The 12,572-nt window shown below is 47.0% G+C and overlaps 1 protein-coding gene across 1 annotated transcript in view; it reads left to right on the top strand.

Moving 5' to 3' along the window:
- Positions 1–12,572, top strand: part of POLR1A (RNA polymerase I subunit A) — a 71,144-nt gene that overhangs the window by 38,089 nt on the left and 20,483 nt on the right. The window contains exons 15-20 of the mRNA XM_032352666.1: positions 5,287–5,436; positions 6,654–6,837; positions 9,304–9,386; positions 9,503–9,661; positions 11,204–11,302; positions 12,343–12,495. Of these exons, the coding sequence (XP_032208557.1) occupies positions 5,287–5,436; positions 6,654–6,837; positions 9,304–9,386; positions 9,503–9,661; positions 11,204–11,302; positions 12,343–12,495 (828 nt within the window). The remainder of the gene's footprint in view (positions 1–5,286; positions 5,437–6,653; positions 6,838–9,303; positions 9,387–9,502; positions 9,662–11,203; positions 11,303–12,342; positions 12,496–12,572) is intronic.

The following is a 12,572-nucleotide window of genomic DNA, read 5'->3' as shown; positions in this document are numbered from 1 at the left end:
AGCACCCACTTACGTTTACACTCATGCACTTTCTTTGGTTTGTATTTGAGATGAGTTCCTAGCAATGTGATTGCCAAGTCAAAGGATATATACATTTTAAAACTTTTCTTTTTTTAAAGAAATCCTTTTAATTTTTAAAACATTTTTAAAGTTCAATATTTAAAAAATCCACTTAAAATTCTCAAAGATACTGCTATCTGCCCTTCAGTTTAAGAACAGGTTGCAGGTTGTCTTTTCTCCCTAGCATAATACTTTATGACCAGAAAGTAAATTTAACATTTCTAGAATGTTATCACAGGAAGAAGCTTAAAATCCTCTTGTTTGACTTCTGTGTTTTTCTTATTGAGATGTAATTCATATTTAACTTAAAATTTATGATTTTCAAAAGGGTATAATTCAAAGATTTTTAGTATGCCTGCTGTGTTGTACAACAATCACTACTAGCTAATTCCAGAACATTTCCATCATCCCTAAAAGGAACCCCGTACCTATTACCAACAGTCTCAATTCCTCCCTCCCTCATTCCAAAGTAGTCACTTTCTGTCTCTGTGGATTTGCCTCTTTTGGACATTTCATGTAACTGATACCTTAGAACAGGTAGCCTTTTGTGACTTGCTTCTTTTACTTAATGTAATACTTTGAAAATCCACTCATATTGTAGCGTGAAAAGGACTTCATTTTTTTTAATGGCTGGATGATATTCCATTGTATGGAAATAGCTCATTTTGTTAGTGGGGTGATAAATGGATAATATAGGTTGTTTCCCTCTTGATAATTTTAAATAAAGCTGCCATGTATATTCATGTACTAGTTTTTGTGTGATGATGCATTTCAGTTCTCTTGGCTAAGGGTGGAATTGCTGGGTCATATGGTAATGCTATTTTTAACTTTTTTAAGGAACTACCAAACTGTTTTCCCAAACAGCTGTACAATTTTACATTCCTACCAGCAATGCCTGAGCATTTTTAACTTTTTTAGGAACTACCAAACTGTTTTCCCAAACAGCTGTACAATTTTACATTCCTACCAGCAATGCCTGAGCATTTTTAACTTTTTTAGGAACTACCAAACTGTTTTCCCAAACAGCTGTACAATTTTACATTCCTACCCGCAATGCCTGAGCATTCTAATTGCTCCACATTATGGACTCTTCCATTGATCAGTATGTCAGTCTTTATGCCATCATTGTGTCCTTTGTTGTATTGAAATCTGGAAGTATGTGTCTTCTAACTATGTTCTTCTTTTTCTTTTTTTTTTTTTTTTTTTTTTTAAAGATTTTATTTATTTATTTGACAAAGAGAGATCACGAGTAGGCAGAGAGGCAGGCAGAGAGAGAGAGGAGGAAGCAGGCTCCTGCTGAGCAGAGAGCCCGATGTGGGACTCGATCCCAGGACCCTGAGATCATGACCTGAGCCGAAGGCAGCGGCTTAACCCACTGAGCCACCCAGGCGCCCTGTTCTTCTTTTTCAAGATTGTTTTGGTCATTCAAGTCTGTTGCATTTCCTTGTAAATTTTAGGATCAGCGTGTTCATTTATACAAAACTTGCAGTTGGAATTTCAGTAAGGTTTGCACTGAACCTGTAGATCGATTTGGGGACCCTTGCCATCTTAGCAATATTAAGTCTTCTGATCCCTGATGTCTTTCCATTTTATTTAGATTTTCTTTAATTTCTTTCAACATTGTGTTAGACTTTTCAGTGTATGAATTTTACACTTCTTTGCTTTAAATTTATTCCTGAGTATTTTCTTTTTTGATACTTTTTTAAACTGAATTATTTTGTTAATTTCATTTTCAGATTGTCATCGTTAATGTGTAGAAATAGTAGATTTTCTGTGTTGACCTTTGCCTCCTTCCTCTGTGCTTAGTAATTTACTAGGTCTCATACCTTTTTGTGGATTCTTTAGGGTTTTCCATCTAAAGATCATGTCATTTATAAACCGAGGTAGTTTTACTTCTTCCTCTCCAATCTGGTTGCCTTTTATTTTTTTTTTTGTCTTGCCCAATTGCCCTGGCCAGTACTTCTAGTACATTGTTGAATACAAGTGTGGGAGTAGGTATCTTTTGTCTTGTTCCTGATCTTGGGCAAAAAGTGTCTAGTCTTGGACTGTTTAGTATATATGTATGCATTTTTTAAGATATGATTTATTTAGGGATGCCTGAGTGTCTCAGTTAAGCATCTGCCTTCAGCTAGGGTCATGATCCCAGGGTCCTGGGATCAAGACCCGTATCAGGCTCCGTGTTCAGTGTGGAGCCTGCTTCTCCCTCTGCCTGCTTTTCACCCTGCTTGTACTCTCTTTCTCTGGCAAATAAATAAATAAAATCTTCACAAAAAAATATTTATTTTGAGGGCGCCTGGGTGGCTCAGTGGGTTAAGCCGCTGCCTTCGGCTCAGGTCATGATCTCAGGGTCCTAGGATCGAGTCCTGCATCGGGCCCTCTGCTCGGCAGGGAGCCTGCTTCCCTCTCTCTCTCTCTCTCTGCCTGCCTCTCCATCTACTTGTGATTTCTCTCTGTCAAATAAATAAATAAAAAATCTTTAAAAAAAAATATTTATTGGGCGCCTGGGTGGCTCAGTTGGTTGGAGGACTGCCTTCGGCTCAGGTCATGATCCTGGAGTCCCAGGATCGAGTCCCACATCAGGCTCCCAGCTCCATGGGGAGTCTGCTTCTCCCTCTGACCTTCTCCTCGCTCATGTTCTCTCTCACTGTCTCTCTCTCAAATAAATAAATAAAATCTTTAAAAAAAAAATATATTTATTTTGAGAAAAGAAGAGAGTCTGCAAGTCGGGGGAGAGACAGAGGGAGAGACAGAATCTCAAGCAGATTCCCCACTGAGCATGGAACCTGACCTGGGGCTGGATCCCACAACTGGGAGATCATGACCTGGGCTGAAATCAAGAATTGGATGCTTAACTGACTGAGCCACCCAGGTGACCCAACCACCGAGTATATTAACTATGGTTTTCATAAGTGCCTTCTTTTCAGGTCAATACCATTCCCTTCTATTCCTATTCTGCTGCGTGTTTTTATCATGAAAGGTTGTTGGAATTTGTCAAGTGCTTTGCTTCTTCTGCGTTCTTGTTTTTATAGACAAGATGGCGGGTCGTATTTCCTTGTCCTCTGATGGTTGGCTATGTGTGCTTGCACCTTGCACATAGACTTCCTATCCTGACTGTGCCCAGCCTGCCAGTCCACGCTGTGGTGATTTAGTTGAGGTGCAGCTTGTGGTCAGCCTCACAGGGAAGCCTCACCCTCCTGTCTTTACTTCCTCTCCCTTGTCTGGCAGTGCTAGCTTTCTGAAGAGTGCGGTTATGGCCCTACCGGTCATCTTCCGTTGAGGCAGAGTGTTGTCTGTTTTCTTTAAAGATGATACATAAAGACGCCACTCTGTGGGGCCTGGTGCAGGTGTACAAAGAGCTATTTACTGATGCCTGCTGATGGCTCCCAGCCCCTCCTTAGCCCGCATGCCTGTTGCCCTGGCCTCTTTGCACCTTGCCTGCTACATCTTTGGGAATGTGTGCTTTTGCCCCTCTCTGGAGTCATGGTTATACCCAGGCGCAGCTGCCCCCGCCTGGGTTCTCAGTGGAGCAGCTGCTTCAGAAATCGCCCCCCTAACCTCCAGTTAGCAGCCACTTATTGAGTGGGTGGCCACCGTGATGCACCCAGCTGGGGCAAAGGAAGGAAAGACTCCCCAGTCTCTCAGTATCCATGATTAATCCCGGTCGAATGACTTTATTTCTCGTGTTAGTTCTGTAAAACCTAATTGGGTGGGAGCCGTCAGGTTGCTCATCATGTAACCAGTGGATCCTGTGGTGTTCCTCACATGGAGACTATCCCATGGTGCTCCTTCTTCACTCAGCTTTAATAACCGCTTCTAAAGTCCTGGTCCTTCTTGTCAGTGTCACTCAGCGGGCTTATTCTCTGAGAAATTTACGTAGCCTCAGTGTCTAGACCATGAACGTATTTGGAACAGGTGGGCCTGTTAAAAGTAAAATCAGAGCATGTCACTCCTGTGATCAGAACCTCCCGAATAGCTTTCCTTCTCAGTCAGACTAAAAGCCTCCCGCCTGAAATGCATGGTCTGATCTCTGCATGGTTCACTTCCTCACCACCTTGTTGGGGGGGCCTTCCCTGCCTGTCTTACTGAAAATCCTGAATACTCCTTCCCCTTTCCCCCTTGCTCTCCTTGGGGTTCTCCTTCCCTGTTTTGTTTTCCTCCAAGGACAGTCCCCTTTGGGAAGGAAGGTTCCAGTGAAGGCAGACTGATTCATTCGTGACTCTTCCCAGCACGGGGCCCATTGTAAGCATCAGGAGAGCATTGCTGAAAGAACAGGTGGATTTTATCTCCCCTGCAAATGAGCGGTGCTAACCCAAAGAGCACAGTCATTTTGCCCCTCAGTACGTGACCAGTCAGTCGTGGACCAGAGACTCTGGAACATCCTCTCATCTCTGAAGCTTCTCAGTCAGATTATCCAGGCCTCATGTGTGAAGCCCTTCAGAGGGAGAGCTCTCCCTTCCTTCCTTCCTTTGCACCCACTGGAAAGTCAAAGCTCTTCTGTGGGAGGATGTTATTGACCATAATTTTGGTGACTCATCTGTTTTGATGTGGCCTGAAGATGAAATAAGGATGTCTCTGAAGAGTGTTCTTCAACCTTCGCCTCAGTCCTGGAACTGACATCATGTTGGGGCTGACCTCTGGCAGAGGACAGTGCTGTGACCCCCACCATCTCTCAACCCTGCTGTCATTGCTTTTACTTTTTTACTACATACTCAAATCTTTCTCTACTGTGACCCCACAGCAGTTTACTTTTTTCTTCTCTGTCCTTTAGGTCTATTCAGGGACTTCATCTTCAGTTCTAGAAGATTGTTCACTTTAAAGATTATTTTAGGAGGGGCACCTGGGTGGCTCAGTCAGTTAAGCATCTGCCTTCAGCTCTGGTCATGATCTCCGGGTCCTGGGATCGAGCCCTGAGTGGGACTCCCTGCTTAGCCAGGGGATCTGCTTCTCTCTCTCAAAAAAGAATTTATTTCAGGAAATAAGAGTGCCAGTGAAATTCTTAATGGTGTATATCTGTTTCTGTTCCTAAGCCCCCTCTTACGGCATGTAAGTGGAGAACAACTGAGATCAGCTTGTCCCACAGAGGTGGAAACGTGTGGTTTTCTTGCTCTACCTACAGATCATCAGAATGGAGTTGTCTGGCTTTTGGGGATGAACAGGGCCAGGTTGTCCTAAAAGGGAACTCCCCTTTTCTCCCCACAATCAGCAGCATCTTTCTTTTCTTTCCAGGTTGTGTCAACGCTGCTCATAAACATAATCCCAGAAGACCACGTCCCACTGAGCTTATCGGGAAAGGCGAAGATCAGTGGCAAAGCCTGGGTACAGGAGTCCCCTCGGCCTGTTCCTGGCTTTAACCCTGACTCCATGTGCGAGTCCCAGGTGTGGCTGCCTAGCTGTGCGGTTGGAGACATCTAGTCTCAGGTTTAGACAAATGAATATAAAACAGAGATGGAGAAAGGGAGACTCAGGTCATGGCTTTCAAGAGAGGTAGTTGTACCCAAATGGGTGTCACTTTTGGTTTTAGGAAGGGTCAGAGTTGATTGGTGGTATTTAAACCTCCATATAAACCTCCCAACCCCTTGGGAAGCAGAAGGCCTCTGGACTCAATTCTGCAAAACTTGCAAATGCAGAACCCATGTTTTCCCTTGAGACCCCTGAGTAACTCAAGTTCACGGATCTGCTGTGAGGTTCCACACCTTCCGGCTCCAGCCCTTGGGAAACAGTGCTCCTGCAAGCCAGCCAGACAGTGGCCCCACACTAAAGACTTCCAACCTTAAGTCCCCAGCTCACAAGTGCTTTGTCACAGGAAGTAGCAGACATTCCATTTAGAACTGAAGCTGCCGCTTTTCTTTCCCTTTAGAGATCAAGGGCTTAATGTGTGCTACATTATGCGGCTAGCAGTCCTTCCTTTAATTAGCTTCTGATGCTTTAACCCAACTTTGGAAAGTGCAAATGCCTGAGAAGATATTAGAAAGCTTATGTTGGTTTTTTGTTTTGTTTTGTTTTGTTTTGTTTAAAGATTTATTTATTTTATTTGACAGATAGAGGCTTATGTTGTTCTTACTTGTAGAGTCCAAGGGGAGGAAGAACCTAGGCCAAGGTTGTGCTCATGGAGTTTATCCTCCAGATGCTCTCATTTCTAGTCATAAGGTCCTTGGAAAGGGTACTTGACCTCCAGTCAGTATGGGTGGGGTTGTGCTGCAGGGGGACAAGAAAACAAGCAAAGTGTCCGGGGGGGAGGGGTGCTGGTAATAGTCCCTAGCAAACATAATTGAAAAAAATGGGTCTTTATGTCCTCCTCTCCTTTATTTAGGAAAAAATATATTAGTTCCACTTATAAGCTACATATTTCTCTTTTGTTTGTTTTTTTGTTTCAAGTTTTTGTTTAAATTCTAGTTAGTATAGTGTAATATTGGTTTCAGGAGTAGAATTTAGTGATTCATCACTCCCTGCATCTTCCTTTCCATCAAGAACCTGAGGCAGGTTACCGTGGAGGGACATACACAATAAGGTTAATAAAACACAGGAAAAGGAGGGGGTGGCTCACACAAGAGGGGTCTCCTCCGTTCCAGCACTGGTGGTTGTCCCCTCCACAGGTGATCATCAGAGAAGGGGAGCTGCTGTGTGGGGTGCTGGACAAGGCGCACTACGGGAGCTCCGCCTATGGCCTGGTCCACTGCTGCTATGAGATCTATGGTGGGGAGACCAGCGGCAAGGTTCTCACCTGCCTGGCCCGCCTCTTCACTGCCTACCTGCAGCTCTACAGAGGTTTCACCTTGGGTGAGTGCTCGGCGAGTGGCCCTGGGGCTCCCCTCTCTCCTGGCCAGCATGGCCATCAGGATGTCTCCCTGACTCTACTAGCAGCTTCCAGGGGAGGGACAGGCTCCTATAACCATGTCCTCTCTTGGTTGCCACCACCATGTCACAGACCTGGTCCTTTCCCATGCTTTCCGCCCTTCCCCCACCCAGTGTTTCTTCCGGCTCCTCAGTCCCCATTCCATTCTCCACCCCAGCCTCTATAGTTTTCTGTCCCTGAGACTGATTTTTCACACTCAAACCCATCTCCATTCTCTCCTGCGAGTGTGTTTCCAGAATGCCCTGGGCACTCTGTGCTCCACAAAGGGCCTTCCCTATTGTCAGAACTGCCTACACCTCCCCACATCGCAGGGGCGTCAGCACCGTCAGAAACACATGTTGGGGTAGACCTGTTGGGACAATCCTAACCTAGGCAGAGGAGCTACATTCTTTCCTGGAAATGAGCATACACGATTTTATTTTATTTTATTTTTTAAAGATTTTATTTATTTAGTTGAGAGAGAGAGAGAGCATGAGAGGGGAGAAGGTCAGAGGGAGAAGCAGACTCTCCATGGAGCAGGGAGCCCAATGAGGGACTCAATCCCAGGAGTCTGGGATCATGACCTGAGCCGAAGGCAGTCACCCCTGAGCCAAAGGCAGTCACCCAACCAACTGAGCCACCCAGGTGCCTGAGCACACACCATTTTAGCAAGTTGGCCTTGAGAAAGATGGCAAGTGTGCTCTTACTTTCTGAGCCTTTCTGTGGTGTTCCAGGAGGAGCAGGGGACCTGCTGCATGTCAAGCTCGAGCCACAGCGAGTGCTGGAGTTGTCAGGTTCATAATACCGTAGTAGTGGGAGTAGGACTCTGCTTTGCAGACTTAAGTGTGTGCGGACATGGTGGAAGTCCCCCCCGGGGAGGCCCCTGGGCCTGCTTCAGCTGGAGCTCGTGCACTCGATGCAGTGGGGCCTGCTAATTACAGGATATAGGTAAACTGTGGAGAAATAAAAATAGGTACAGACCAGAGAGCAGTTGAAAGTCCCCCAGCATTCAGTCATCAGAGATGACCATTCTCTTGATCTGTTGTTGTCTTTCTAGACCCGCCAGTATAAACACATTCAGGAAAAAGTGAGATCCTACCCTACACAGTTTGGTGATCTTTTCCTCCCCATTATGGAATATATTTATAAATGTTCTTTTGTAAATATCCTAATATAAGCCTACATGCTCAGCTATGGATTATTCTAGTGGTGTACTGGTACCACAGTTTATTTAACCAGTTCCTATAATTAAACATTTGGGCTGTCTCCTGGTTTTCACTTTATTGGGAAGAGGGCCCTTGAACAAACAATTTTAAAAATGAGAAGTCGAGGAAGCTGCCACACCCAGAGCATGAAAAGGACCACACCCAACAAACCCAGCCCTGCCTGCAGCTCTGCTTAGCACGTGGTGCAGGGAAAATCAGCCCTCGAGTGCCAAGGCCTTCCCGAGACCTCGAGATGGAGAAAGGGAGCGGGGCCAAACTGGACACAGCTCTGGGGAAAGGGCGGCCAAGTGAAGTCGCCTTTTCTTCAGCCTTTACAGCCAGGGGTCAGTGAAGTGACAGCAAGGCAACCGGGAGCCGACCCCATGGAAGAACTCACTTCTGTGATGACAGCTTCCTCACAAAGGGACTGTTCTTTCCCTTCCTACTCGTACACGTTCTTTAGAGTCCCTCAGGCCTCCAGGATGTGGCATTGGGAATTCAGATGTTTTAGCTCAGCTTCTAAACAGTGCACCATTGATTTTCTTCCCATGCACATCTTGGCTGAGGGAGTTCTAGAGTCCAGCAGCACTCACACATATAGACAGGAAATAGTTGATTGGAGGGTGAAGTAGAAGGATGTCCTGCCCAAGGTGAGGACTTCCTCAGCCCTTTGGAGCCAGGAGGAAGGTTTAACTGCAATGACATTTGCAGGGTCTTGGGGCAGACCCTGCCGTGGTGGTCCCTGTCACCCAGGCTCAGGTGTGTGCCTGTGCCCGCATGGCCTATGACTTGTCACTTATGGGAATCAAAACCAGACTGTTCCTTCCCTGTCTCTCTTCCTTCCCAGTTTTTCACCTGAAACCTCGTCTTCACCCCCAGCCCATTCATCCAGTGTGTGCTCATAGAGCTGCTGGCCGAGAGCACAGGTTTGGGACATGGCCGTGGGTTTACTCACTGCCCACGTAACACAAGGCAGGTAGTTGAAGTCTGAGCCTTCGTTTGGTCATGTGTAAAACGGTGATTAGGATGCTCCACCTGTGGGAAGCACTTCACAGCTGGTGACAGGCCCTCACTAGGGAGGTCGGTGTCCACATTGCTATCCCTATGCTGCCTGTGTTCATGGCAGTGCCCACCATGCTGGGACCTCACTGAGCTTACAACAGGTCGGTTTCAGTCCTACCCACGCTTTTCTGTCTCACTCCCCAGGCGTGGAAGACATTCTGGTGAAGCCAAAGGCAGATGCAAAGAGACACAGGGTCATTGAAGAGTCCACCCACTGCGGGCCACGGGTGAGGAGGGCCTGGGTGGCTACGGCCTGCGGTAGAGGGTTGGGGCTCCCATGGAACGAAACCCACGCCCTCCTCCCTTGGCTGCTGCCTCCGACCTGTGCCTCTTCTCCTTGTAGGCTGTCAGGGCTGCGTTAAACCTGCCAGAAGCTGCGTCATGTGATGAGGTCCGAGGGAAATGGCAGGATGCCCATCTGGGCAAAGACCAGAGGGATTTTAACATGATTGATCTGAAGTTCAAGGAGGAAGTGAACCATTACAGCAATGAGATTAACAAGGTTAGTCCAGCGAGTGTGTGCACTTATCGCCACTATTTTGAATGCTGGTTTTTTAAAAAATTACATTTTGATTCTCACTTGGGGCTCTCTGGAGTAATTGGGCTGTTTGACAGTTAACTAGGTGAGATGCGAGGTGAGATGTGTAGAATTCACTGTTTTGAAAAATCAAGGACTTTGTTCTCTTAACCAGTTAATGATGAGAGGGAATACTTTGCACTTTTTCTCTTCAAATGTTTGGATTTGGGGGTGACTGCATCAAAGGGGAGTAAATAATTCCTCTGGGGCCACTGTTTAGTGGAGGAGTCAATTGGAGGACCAAAAATACCACTGGTGCTTGCTATATAGGTGAGCCTGGGGTGGAGGTGTGGGTTCAAGTCCTGGCTGGACGATGTACTTGCTGTGTGACTTTGGGCAAGTGATACAACCAGTCTGTGCTTTTGTTTACTCACCAGGAGGTAGGGTTGCTGAGAGGATTAAGGAGCTAATCTACACCACACTCTCGGCACAGTGGGAGCACTCTGGAAGTACTCTGGAGTCCCCGTCTGCTTTTTCCATCAAGCCAGGTCTTGGGCAACAGAGAAAGGAGAGGGAAGTCCCTGGACAGGCGAAGGCCACAGCCTGGGCTCTGCACTTTCCTGCCCCAGAGCTGCGGAAGAGGAGGGGGAAGGCAAGGCCAGTGCTTGACAAGAATCAGTGTTTGCCTCTTCACCGGCTCTCGGTATCCCTTAGACTGCCAAGAACGAGACCTCTTGTCGTCCTTGAGAGGATTTCTTCAGAGGAGCCCTCCTAGCACCTCTCAGCTTCAGGGCTTGACTGAGAATGCTAGGACGTTTTCTCAGAAGCATCTCAGGATTGTTTCTTGTCTCTCCAGCTCCTCTCTTCCCACCACACGCACCACGCCCCCTCTTCCCCCTGCCCCCCCGAACACATACATCTCCTGTGTTGGTCCGGATCTCTGTATCCCTAGGCAGAGGCTGAAACAGACTTGGAGGCCCTGCCACCAGCTCCTCCAGCTCTACATAGAGGGCTTTATTCATGTCTATGGGCCCTGGATCCAAGGCCAGGCTCCCGTGTGGTGCTCGGGCAGCGTGTTGGTAAATGTGAGTGTGACATGGACACTGGTCCTCGCTGCCAGGGGTGCGGGAATCGAGGCCGTGTCTGCTGGGCAGATTCACAATGATACACCTCAGGTTTTCTCTTGAACCCGCTGTTTTATAGGATCACAAACTGCATATGCTGGCCCCTCTGCTTCTCCCTTTTTGTCCCCATTGGCCTGTGATAAGAGCCTTGGGCTTCTTGGCGGAGGGGGTCAGCACAGTGTAGCATGTGGGGCCATCTCGTTAGACTTCTCTCCAGAGATTCTAGCAAAAGGATTGTTGCCAAATGAGACTTCTTACCTCGAGTGGGACTTGACACTTATCTCTGGGTAAATAGTCTGAGTTTATTGCTTTCGCATCCTGGGTTTATCTTGTGATTTGGGATTACGTTGGGATTTCAGAAAGGCGTGAAGTCACTGACTTGCTGTGTTTATTTCCTCTGCAGGCGTGCATGCCATTTGGCCTGCACAGACAGTTCCCAGAGAACAACTTGCAGATGATGGTGCAGTCTGGAGCCAAAGGGTCGACTGTGAACACCATGCAGGTGTGGGCAAAGGCAGGCTGGCTGCTTTGCCAGAAGGGTGGGGTCATGGCAGGAGGAAATTTTCAGATTTCTTTCTGATTTTTTTAAAAATATTTTATTTATTTATTTGACAGACAGAGATCACAAGTAGGCAGAGAGGCAGGCAGAGAGAGAGGGAAAGCAGGCTCCCTGCTGAGCAGAGAGCCTGATGCAGGGCTCGATCCCAAGACCCTGAAATCATGACTTGAGCCAAAGGCAGAGGCTTAACCCACTGAGCCACCCAGGCGCCCCTCTTTCCGATTTTTTTTTAAAAGGATCCACATTCTATATAAACTAGGACAAGTACTACAAAATACAAAAGCATACAGAAATTGGTACAGGAGGCAACCCCTGTTAACACCTCAACGTTATGAACAAGCACCAGGGCAGATGCGTGCGCGTGTGTGGTCAGTCCTCTCTGAGATCCTGTCGTGGTCTGCTTTTTTCATTTATCATTACATTATAGGCGTTGTCCTAGAGGTTTCTTGACCCCTGATCCGAGGTCCGTCACCACCTCAGGTGGCTGTGTGTTCACAGGTGTTAATAGTTCTTCTTAAAGTCCTGAGGACCTTGGTGAGTGTAGAGCGATATAGGAATGGGCTTAAAAGGCTGAATGCCATCAGGAAGCCCCCTTGACTGAAGTGAAGTCCTCTTACCCCCATGAATATTAAGAGGTGCTTTTATTCCCTTTTGGCCTTAGAATTTAAGGATCACAGTAAATCCCTTTTTCTTGCAGACCTCAGTTTCTCCATTAGGGCCTTTGGGACCCTTACAGGTAGAACGTGATGATTTTGAGATGTGGCTTCTTCTACCATTTACAAGTGACCCTAGATGTGTCAAAACAAAAACACAGTTCTTTTCTTGAAACAAGAGCTCCTCTGGTTTGTGTGAAAATCCAGTATGGACTTCACAAACCACTTTCCACGCAGCCTTCCTTCCAGAGCAGACCTTCCCTCCTTTGCTAGGACAAAGCTTTACACACGTGTGGATCTCAAGTTTGCTTTGGGCCTCCTTCCTTCCAGATCTCATGCCTGCTGGGCCAAATCGAATTGGAAGGTCGGAGACCCCCCTTAATGGCATCTGGCAAGTCACTGCCCTGCTTTGAGCCTTATGAGTTCACGCCCAGGGCCGGCGGTTTCGTCACTGGCAGATTCCTCACTGGCATCAAGCCTCCGGTATGTATTCCGGGTTTTCCTCATGTCTCTTCTCATTGCCAAGCTCAATGGTAGGAGGCCCGTGACCTTTACCAACA

This window comes from Mustela erminea, chromosome 7, assembly GCF_009829155.1.
Source record: "Mustela erminea isolate mMusErm1 chromosome 7, mMusErm1.Pri, whole genome shotgun sequence".
NCBI classification, from domain to species: Eukaryota; Metazoa; Chordata; class Mammalia; order Carnivora; family Mustelidae; genus Mustela; species Mustela erminea.
This window is presented reverse-complemented; position numbering and strand designations above follow the sequence as displayed.